The sequence below is a fragment of the Haliotis asinina genome, chromosome 16, assembly GCF_037392515.1.
Source record: "Haliotis asinina isolate JCU_RB_2024 chromosome 16, JCU_Hal_asi_v2, whole genome shotgun sequence".
Classification (NCBI taxonomy): Eukaryota; Metazoa; Mollusca; class Gastropoda; order Lepetellida; family Haliotidae; genus Haliotis; species Haliotis asinina.
The window spans coordinates 31,531,786-31,543,671 of NC_090295.1; the positions used below are offsets into that span (position 1 = coordinate 31,531,786).

Below are 11,886 nucleotides of genomic sequence, written 5' to 3' on the forward strand. Positions count from 1 at the left end.
GGTGCTTAACACATCGTTATTTTGCAGTAGGATACACATACGAACAATATATCTTTGCAATAAACGTTTACGGCAGTATTGATCTTTAAATTGCAACATGTACAAATGTAAATCAATTCAATCACTTTATTCGTCATGGCAAATAAATATGCATACAAAAAGATAAGAACAAGAATAATTTAACAAACTCACAAGCGATCCCATTTAGTTGACAGCACTAATTCATTTTCAGTCAGTATAAAAAGTTGTATAGTTCATACAAACGGAATCGGAATGTACATACGCGTACATGTGGGGAATTTATCTCTTAAAAAAAATCTGAAATTACAGTCTGTTTGGCGTTCGGGCATGGCATCACAGCAGAATTGCTCAAAAACGTTTCTTAATGTATTAAGCATTTTTAATCCATGTATATGCCAAATTCAGTTGCAATTTCTGCTTTGGATTTTTCCACTCCACAGCTATGACAGCCTCGTATTTTGTCTCTATTGTCTTCACAGATAATTTTCGCTTTTTAGGTGTAACATGCGATCCAGTTATCCCCCCGGGCTGATCGGGTCCTTCGCTGAATTGCTCTGCCATGTTACTAACTGTACTGGTTAAAAAAATTAATCCTACACCTTAAATACTAAACCAAAAACAAAACCTCAATTTAGATAATCCAACTCCGTTTTCCTCACTTCTCATTTTGTATTTTCAAGGAAATCACATGACCGCTAACATAGACTGTCACATGACAACAACATGCGCCATTGTTTGTTTAGAGATATCCTGTCGGTCCTTGATCAACGTGTCACTGGTAACAACTTAATTATGGTTAATTGTTTGAGTAAAGTTCAGTTGGTAAGTGTGCTGACAATGTGTGTATAGATGCGTAGTTAAACATGTCACTTGATTGTTGAGTCCGTTAATCGTTACTTTTGATCTTTAGGTAGCACGTTTATGAGGATGACTTCTGATTGCGCGACTGAAGTTTTCAGTTGCAACAACCAGCTTTGACAGTTCGAGACAAAAGGGTAAATTTGTACTTGTTAGAGCCTTTGGGGACCCTAATATGAGTTCGACACAACCGGGAATTCGACACATCTAGTTCGACACATCAGGGTAAAAATAATGATAAATATAAGGAAATCGGCAGGGACCGAGATGTCAGTTCGACACATCCGAGAATTCGTCTCAACCGAGTTCGAGACAATGGGGTTCGACTGTAATTCATCTTGATGAAGGACAGATATATTTCTATCCCCCTGGTATGTAATACATCCGTCCGTCTGTCTGTCCGTTTGTCTGTCCGTAATCATTTTGTTTCCGGAACATAACTCAGAAAACGTTCAATATTTTTAGACCAAATTTGATAAATATAGTAGTCTCAGCCTATGGTTGTGCCTTTTGCTATTTACAGATTTTTGGCATTTATATTATTTTTGTTTTTCCATGGAACATTTTGGTGTTAGTCTTATGGTGGGGTGGGCTTCGTTTCCGGAGCAGAACTCAAAAACCGTTCAATATTTTTCTGCAAAACCTGGTAGATATATCAGTCAGAAACTGAAGTGGTGCCTCTGGCTATTTACAGGTTTTTGTGATTTATTATTTTCTGGGTTTCCATGGAAATGTTTTGGAGGGATGGGCTTCGTTTACAGAGCAGACCTCAAAGTCCATTCTTTGTTTTTCTGCACAACTTGGTAGATATACCAATCAGATGCTAAAATAGTGCCTTTTGCTATTTACAGGTTTTTGTGATTTCTTAGTTTCTCGGTTTTCATGGAAATGATTCAGACTTTGTCTCAAAAGTGAAGGATGTGTTTCGTTTCTGGAGCATATCTCAAAAAGTTCCTAATATCTGTCAACAAAATGTGGTAGATATATGTGGCAGGCCCCAAAGTGGTACCTTTTGCTATTTACAGGTTTTTGTGATTTATAATTTTCTTGGTTTCCATGGAAACGTTTCGGACTTTCAAATCTTAAATTGGAGAGATGGACTTTGTTTCCGGAGCACAACTCAAAAACTTCTAAATATCTTTCTGCAAAACTTGGCAGATATGTAGGGGAGACCCTAAAGTGGTGCATTTTGCTATTTACAGACTTTTGTGATTTATCATTTTCCCAGTTTCCATGGATACGATTCTGACTTAGTCTCAAACTGGAGAGATGGGCTTCATTTCGGAGCAGAACTCGAAAACTATTCAAGATCTTACAACAAAACATGGCAGATATTTGAGGCAGACCACAGAGTGGTGCCTTTTGCTATTTACAATGTTTTGGCATTTTTATTTTTCCTGGTTTCCATTGAAACAATACTCAATAAGTCTCAAAATGGAGAGATAGGCTTCGTTTCCAGAGGACAACTTGAAAACCATTTGATATCTTTCTACAGATCTTGGCAGATATATGAGACAGATCTTGAAGTGGTGCCTTTTGCTGGTTATAGATATATGGCATTATATTTTTCATGACTTCCATGAAAATGATTCAAACTTAGTCTAAGAAAACATCAGGTAACTGTCAGATGATTTGTCATTTCAAATATGTGGGGGGTGGGGGGATATGTCATCTTCTGATGACTGTTGTTGTAAAATTTAAATCATTACCAGGTTAAATGGTACCATTAAATAGTTCCACCAGGTGCTTTTGTACAGCAGTTAATATGGTCAATCTTCAAAGTGTATTTCAAGTACAGAGATTATTACAAACACATGTTTTGGTTAATAAAATGTCATCTGCGACCTGGGAATTGTTTTGTCACAGATCACAGTACAATTTTTGATCATAATCAATTTAGGAATGTGGTATATCAATATTGTCCACTGTTTGTATAGCTGATGGAAACGGAAGTAATTTCAGCGATGGCATAGTGGCATTATGTTGATAGGACAGGAGGGTTCTTATGTATCCAAAATGACAGGAACATATTTATGTATATACATGTATATTCACCCTTTACTTTAGCATATTATTCCACCCTGGGTTGGTTTATCAATGAAATCAATAATGCCCTGTTCTATTTTGGAGTTTTCATGATTTGTTTAATGTTGTGCTGTCCATTAAATATAGTCATGTTGATTTTCTATATGTTTTTGTGGCAGTCCATTTGTCACTGGTTTGATATGTTATACACTCTTGCTGAACAAATATCACTTTCCAGTATGGTATATACTCACCACAGACTTATTTAACTGCACATGATCATGCCATTCATGCTGTATTAAAGGAATTATGATCCATGCATTATGACAGTTATGTCATAACCTGTGGTCCTATATATAGATACTGCAGACACCCTGGATGTTACATGAGAGGCTGTACTGATACCAAATGTCCACCTGGGAGATTTTAATTTGGTCACTGATCATGAGGGGACCATGGGTTGAGATACCCTCAATGTTTATGTTCCCTGAGCCCAAAGAAGGATGTAATTCCCCTTCATAATATTCCTAGGGACTACATTTGAATGTTTTGTACTGAATGTACAAGGGGTGCATTGAAAATAATAGAATGGAAGAGTGCTCAGCCAATCAGACAGTGACATTTATGTGTGAGGTAAGATAAATAGTGTTGATCTACCTGTGGGGCATGGGATTAATGTATATCTATGAATATATGTATGTTTCTATATATTACTCAATACTCATAGATATGTTATCTTGTGTTTTTCTATCACTAAGTCTGAGTTTACTCTGACAGTGAATTTAGTGTGTAGGTTTAGTACCTGTTAGTGTCAGACTGCCCAGAAATATCCTTGTTTAATATTGGCCTAAAATAGAAACAAACAAGAATATTTAGAGGTAATTGTACAAAATAACAGAAAAATTATACATCAGTCACGACATGGTATACCTGTGGAGGATATTTCCAGATTTGACACATTAGTGATATAAATTACACCCAATAATACACCATACATTCCCATGTTTTTCAAGTCAGTGATTGAGGCATCTTTGCATGTGTTTGTGACAGGTGCCACCAATCGTGCAGAATATGCTCACCCTTTCCAGAAATGAGAGTGATTCATAGACATATGCTCATGTTATGGTTGACCGCTGTGATATTGTTGTGATATTGTTGTGATATTGCTGTGATATTGCTAAGTATAAGTATTGACTTACTGATTTTGGCAGAGATTTCTGGGAATGTGGATTGCACGTATACTGCTTCTTTGTCACTTTCATAAAGTCAGAGAAACCAGAAGTAAAATCAAAGGAGTGTCATGATTTCAACGTGACATCACTGTCATGAAAATATTGTCCCTGTTGGTGAGTATGTGAGTGAGTGAGTGAGTGAGTATGCCACTTTAAGTAATATTCACAGTAGTGGACATTGGATTAGGGCTTCACACATTGTACCCATACTTGGATTCAAACCTCGGTCTTTAGTGTGACTAGCTAACACTTTAACAGCAAGACTACCCCACCATTCCCACAGTTGAGAATAATGGCCTTCAACACCACTGGACAAAACTGTTTTTATTCTTGGGAAGTGTGAGACTGACAGTGAATGATTGGTGTTTGAGTGGTTTAAACCAATAAACCTCTAAAGCCAATGCACACTCTTGATACCTATGACAACTGTAGCAGAACAACACAGTACACAGCTTCCAGAAACACATGTCAACCAGCTCTTGAATGCTTTCTCCCTATGTTTAGATAAACAGTCAGCAAATTGCCAGGCTATGAAAGAATGTTCCTCATTGATACAAGTAGTTCAAGTATTGATCTCTGATTGGCCACTATCTAAGTCTCAAATATGTAAATCGATTCCATATTGAATGCTGCCTGGTCTCCAGAAGCCTATACTGTATATAGCAGCTTTACTCATAGCTTATGTCATGTGGGCAGTCCATAGTGGGCAGCGAGCCAGGTGTGACTTGCATATCAGCAGCAGTGTGTTGTATCTGTGACGCACTCACGTAAACGAGTCACTGAAAAGGAACCATTAGTCTTTAGGGGAGAGGGTGGGGATGTTGAAAAGAACTTGGGAAGCTGAAATTAATCAGCCAGTGCATGAAGTCTTTAGGAGATTAGTTTGGTAAGGGTAGGGATGTTCAGTGGTTGAGGGTGGAGGTTAGCATTTATCAGTTAGTGCTTCAAGATACAAAATTCCTCTGAAATGACAAAAACAAAACATTCATTTGTGCAGTTAATAATGTATTATAATAATTGAAAATGAGGACTCACTCACTCACTCAAAGAGACTATATAATCAAAGGGACACTTTCTCGTTGTTACAGCATACAACTACTATTGACGTTATTTGATGTTGTTCTCATTCTGATGATAATTTCATTGTGATATTTCCATTTGTTTTACTTGTCCATTTGGTAATCTATTAATTATGATTCCTGCGGTCATCACTGTCTCTGGGTGGGAGCTTCTTGTTGATGGGGATTTATGATTTCAACCATTGAGCTAACTTGCCGTTTCTCACTCAAATTGATTGGACATAATGAATAATGAATAGCTGGAGGTCATGTGACCATTCAGTAGAGATCAATATCCACCAGCTACCTAGGGAAAATATGTATAGTCTGTTTGGTATAACATACCGGGTAGATGGCAGCGTCAACCTATTTGATTTCATATAGCAGGTGTGTTAGTCTGTATAAGTCAGTTATAATTAACTATGAGTTGCTATAAAATTCAGTATAATATAGTGGTACACATGTCAGTGTTAGGAAGTTATTTGTATTATGGTGATGTTAGTGTGGAAATGTTCCTGGGATCTCAAGATCACATGTTATAGTATCATTCATTTTAGCCAGCATCACCATCACATCATAACAGCTTATTACATGAAGGCCGTTACCATTGTACATTCTCACACACCCGTTGCCACGAAACCCATCTGAGAAATCTTGTATCACACATTTGTGAGATCAATTTCGAATCTTGTGATTGGCTACTCCATGGTGATGACCTACGGTCATGTTATGACAGACTACTTTTCTGATGAAAATTAATTGACAGGTTACTCATGCTTCAATTGAACAGGAATCTGTTAGTCATGCCCAAAACCGTTACACCTACCTGTTATTTTCACAACTGAAACACAAACAGATATTTATGCAATGAAAAACAATTAGAATAAATGTAACACAAATCTGTTAATTTTCATATTCCTTTTATTAAAACTTTTGTTCATGAATTAAAAATGGCTTTAATAATCACTGGTAGCTGAGTAAACAGTTATGTGAAAATCGCCATTAGAGATAAAGGCCGGGATTCCCTTAGAATCTTCAAAATGTACAGCATTGGAATTTTTACTGGAGACACATGACAAGTGTCATGTATGGTGTTACAAAACATACTTGACACGATACCATCAGTGTCTGTCCATTGTGACATCAATTTGCTTGTGGTTTCTTTGACAGATTGATGAAGATCTCTGATAAACATGGTGACTCTTTCAATGAAGGCCCTCTTCCAGCTCTGAGCTACTATGTGATTCCAGTGTTAACAGATTCATTCATTACAATCAGAAGTTTGAGAACCAGGACATACTTGTTGAAACAATGTACAACATGGAATGTTTGTGAGGGTTCATGAGTGCAAATGGCAACACACATCCTTTCAATTGAACATGTACACGATTGGTTGATCTATATATAAGCCATTGCTTCAGATTTTTCTTTGACGTGTGATAATCCAAAGTTCCTTACATGCAGGGTAATCAACTTATATTTCACAGAGGCAACTCCATAAATTTCCCTACCGTTCCAAGTGGCAGTTTTTGGCTGCCGCGAAGAAGAATAGTACCCCACTGACAGTGAACATCCCAGTGGTTACAACTTACTACACACTCAGTAATTTTGGCTCTGGTTAGTGGAAGAGCATTGAACATAAGCTGGTACACAAGTACACATCCCCAGTGTGCAGAGATATCCAAAACAGTCTTCCGATGATGACAACTGCCAAATGATAACGATGACATGACGTCACACAATGAAATAGTTTATGCTTGGAAGACTTAAAATCACACACATTTACATGGCAACTTCAATGTTTAGAGCGTTTAATAAATTTTCAGTGTTTTTTTTCTAGTTTGTATTGTCACTACTGCCTTGATGATGTGAAGATGTGGCAGAGGTCAACTTGGGGATGACTAGTGATTAGGAAGCCAAGTGACGTCACTCATTCATAAATGTTGCGTTCTGTATTATTGCATAGCTATGATGAGAAAATATGGAATGTTAATCTATTTGCCCGTAAAATGATGCGATTTTATGGTATGTCAGAAACAGATTACTGTACTCATGTGTGTCAGATGCTATTTATCTTTCAACTCGTTTTAATCTGCCAGACACTTGTTTAGTAATCGCTATTGTTCAAGCATATATGCGAAAATTCTTCATAGGGTAAACATGTTGTGTTGTGGCTCAGTTACTTTATAGAGTAGTGATGTCATTTTACTATATCTCACAATATGATTACAGATAGGTGCTGTCATAGTAACTGTGATGTCACTCAGTGAACTTAAAGTATGTCTGCAGGATAATGGTGTCTGTATTATGATGTCATGCTATGATCTTAGAGAGCAGTCATGTCATTGTTCTACGATATCATGCTGTGATCTTATGGAGTAGTCTTATCATTGCACTGTGATGTTGTGCTGTGATCTTATAGAGTAGTCCTGTCATTGCACCATGATATCATGCTGTGATCTTATAGAGTAGTCCTGTCATTGCACTATGATGTCATGCTGTGAAGTGATAGAGTAGTCCTGTCAATGTACTATGATATTGTGCTGTGATCTTATAGAGTAGTCCTGTCATTGCACCATGATGTCATGCTGTGAAGTGATAGAGTAGTCCTGTCAATGTACTATGATATCATGCTGTGAAGTGATAGAGTAGTCCTGTCATTGCACTATGATGTCATGCTGTGAAGTGATAGAGTAGTCCTGTCAATGTACTATGATATTGTGCTGTGATCTTATAGAGTAGTCCTGTCATTGCACCATGATGTCATGCTGTGAAGTGATAGAGTAGTCCTGCCATTGCACTATGATGTCATGCTGTGAAGTGATAGAGTAGTCCTGTCAATGTACTATGATATTGTGCTGTGATCTTATAGAGTAGTCCTGTCATTGCACTATGATGTCATGCTGTGAAGTGATAGAGTAGTCCTGTCATTGCACTATGATGTCATGCTGTGAAGTGATAGAGTAGTCCTGTCAATGTACTATGATATTGTGCTGTGATCTTATAGAGTAGTCCTGTCATTGCACTCTGATGTCATGCTGTGAAGTGATAGAGTAGTCCTGTCATTGCACTATGATGTCATGCTGTGAAGTGATAGAGTAGTCCTGTCAATGTACTATGATATTGTGCTGTGATCTTATAGAGTAGTCCTGTCATTGCACTATGATGTCATGCTGTGAAGTGATAGAGTAGTCCTGTCAATGTACTATGATATTGTGCTGTGATCTTATATAGTAGTCCTGTCATTGCACTATGATGTCATGCTATGAAGTGATAGAGTAGTCCTGTCAATGTACTATGATATTGTGCTGTGATCTTATAGAGTAGTTATAGTCATTGTACTACGATGTCATGCTTTGAAACTTGTAAAAGTCCCGGGGTAGAATAAGCCTTCAGCAACCCATGCTTGCCATAAAAGGCAACTATGCCTGTCGTAAGAGGTGACTAACGGTATCGGGTGGTCAGGCTCGCTGACTTGGTTGACACATGTCATTGGTTCAATTGCGCAGATTGATGCTCATGTTGTTGATCACTGGACTATCTGGTCCAGACTCGATTATATACAGACCGCCGCCTTATAGCTGGAATATTGCTAAGTGTAAGTGCAGGGTAAAACTAAACTCACTCACTCATGCTGTGAACTAGTAGTGTGATATCAGAGGGCAGTGATGTTCTAGTGATTAAAGATTTCTCAATTCTTGAATCACCCTATTGCTCATATTTTGAACACTTGTTTAAATAGGTCAACTTTGCAATACTTATCCTACTTTATTTCACATGAATGTAACACAAACTGAATCAAGTTCTTCCTTACAGAGATGCGTCCAGTCACACCGCCTGAGGAGCGAACAGAGGTTGAAGACAAGGAACAGAAGAAGCCACCCCGGGCTCCTGACCGTAAGGTCACGGTCACAAATACAGACTTACTTTTACGACTTTTTGATGGAGTTGGTGAGGAAGTCACAAAGAAACCTGTTGGAAGTCTGAAACGGGGAAGGTCAGAGCTCATGTAATTGAGTAGGGAACAGTAGGGACAAGTCATCTGATATTGTAGAAAGGAGGCCTTTGTTATGGAAAAAACATGTTGCCCCACAAAATGCTAAAAGAGAAAAGTATATGCAACAAATTCAGGCATATCTTATTATATGTCATAGCTATTAACAATATCTCATCCCAGGAACTATCTAATAAATATGAGGTAACCACAGGTCTTGGTAAGTCATATTGTAGGTCATAGTATTTACCAATATCTTGTGAATCTAAGACATGGTTTTGGTCTTCAGGCTCTTTCGGTCATATTGTGGACTATTGTATTCACCAGGATTTTGTACCTTGATCAAAGCTGTTATCATACATGTGTTGGGAGACTTATGGCTGTTGTTGGTAGGCTGTGATGGGTAACAAACAGATTTTATTTAAGTCTCACCTCAGTACATATCAATATTGAATATATACCCGGATACCCATGATGGATGGGTAATGAGTTGGATCCACCCATCTCAATACCTGGACCCATTATGATCATATGACTGATACATTAAACAATGAAATATGCTAATATTCTTTTGTGATGAAAAAGGTTGTATTGGTTTTTAAGATTTAGGCATAAACTCTAGTCACTTCTTTTGAATACAATACATGGTTTAGATAAACCTGAAATTTGTGTCTTCGAGCGGAAGAAGATATTGCCATTTCTTACAAATTTGATGTCAGGAGTTAAATGGGTAACCAGGCAGGGTAATAGTGGTGACTGCAAATGACTGGCAAGCCAGTGATCAACAACATGAGCATTAGTATACTCAGTTGGTATGCAATGACATGTGTCAACCAGGTCAACAAGCCTGTGACCACCCAAATCCCATTAGTCACCTCCCATGACAAGCATGGGTTCGAGAAGATCAATTTTAACTCAGATCCAGCCCCAGTTGAGGATTATATTGTGGGTCAACATCATGTGCCTTGAACCTTGTGTGAGTCTAATACATATCTTGTGACTTCAGGCCAAAGAAGTTCGTGCCAAAGAGCAACACCAAGGGCTTGCTGTCGGGGAACGATCCCTACCTTGTGGACGCCATGACAGAGAAACTGTTCCCCAATCTTTCTTTGGAGGGTCGACATGGTGCTCAGTTGGGCAACACATCATTACAGCTAATTACAGTGCGAGGGGATGGAGACAAGAGTGTCACGTTACCTGCCCTCAGTTTTGATCAGAATTATTCACAGATGTTATCCGAACTGGTCATGCATATTTAGCATGGAGACATGTTGTGTTAGTGATTGTGCCAACATTTGAAGTTTCTAAACTGTTTGTCGGCAGCATGGTGGTGTGTAATTGGTATTCTGAACATGATTCTGGAAGTGTTAAAAGTTGAGAGATGGATCAGAAAAAGGATGTGATTATATGCCAAGGGAGATAACTTCAGATGAATACAAGGGAGACAAGTACAGAGGTCAAGAAAGATCAAATGCTCATAGTGCACATGAGGAATTAACCACTGTTATAATGATGGGAGGTAACCTCAGAAAAGTAATGACCAACAAGATGGCAGATGTTATTAATCCTTATTGGCCATGATCCTCATCAAAACAGAATCTAGACCTTGGGTTTTATATTTGTTGAACCGACAGATTCCCACCTAGCTCAGAATGAACAATGAACTGGTTTGGAATGATTTGTTGAATTTGATGAAATGTGGAAAAGAGAAAATGTTATCTTGAAACAATTCCAGGTATTAATGATGTTATAATTTGTTACCCACATGTGATATAGTTGTTGACATATTGTAATGGGGTTGTCACAGACTGAGAAGGTCACACTATGTGTGCTGCGTGATTATCACAGTTCTTAAGTTAACAACTGTGCAAGTGTGTTTTGTTGACTTTTTACAGCGTTTGTCAGTAGCTCATCGTCATCCATGGCCATTCCGATTTGGTGTTTCAGTATTTTGATTTACAGGTGTAATTTTAAAGAAGAAGGGTTCTTTGAATTTAAAATTAGTTTGCACAAAAGTAATCTTTTTAAGGTGTCATATAAAAGTATGAAAAATTAATATAATGATACAATGATAATGTTTTGAGGTTTCATATCATATGCAACCTTTATGTTTATGGAAACTTTTGTGCAATTTTATGTTAATCTGTAAATCAAGTAATACAATATATTGCACTATCTACAATGCACTTGTTGACACCTTACACATATTTTACTGATTCACAATTATTTTTAAGCATCAAGCAATCTCTTTTGAACATCCATATATTAAGCCATGCAGACTAATTATTTCTGATTTTGTTAAAGTTTACTCCGTCAACCTACAAATGATTAAGAGTAACATGTTCAGGTAGGATTCAGGGTTAATTTCCTCTAAAGTTTCAACTTGAAATGAAAAACAAACTGAATGATAACAAAATTTTAATGTTTTTCCTACAGACCTATATTGTAACTGCATATCTGGTGATGGTTTTCAGTTTTCAGGGAATGAATGGAATTGGTCCAGGATATAAGATAATTAAAATTTGATTCTATGCTTGATAAGGGCCAAATGTCATTAACACGAAAACCCTGTATCTGGTTGGTTCCAAACTTTTAACTGGTTATATTCTTTTCAGTTTATGAATCATCAAATTCATATCATCAGCCTTGATTCAGCATGTTTACCAGAATTCTTGTAGTATGATGAAAATATCAGTTG

The 11,886-nt window shown here is 37.5% G+C and overlaps 1 protein-coding gene across 1 annotated transcript in view; it reads left to right on the forward strand.

Moving 5' to 3' along the window:
• Positions 1-11,588, forward strand: part of LOC137268323 (uncharacterized) — a 30,300-nt gene extending 18,712 nt beyond the window's left edge. The window contains exons 3-4 of the mRNA XM_067802875.1: positions 9,011-9,191; positions 10,195-11,588. Of these exons, the coding sequence (XP_067658976.1) occupies positions 9,011-9,191; positions 10,195-10,447 (434 nt within the window). The 3' untranslated portion in view covers positions 10,448-11,588. The remainder of the gene's footprint in view (positions 1-9,010; positions 9,192-10,194) is intronic.
• The last annotated feature ends 298 nt before the right edge of the window (positions 11,589-11,886 follow it).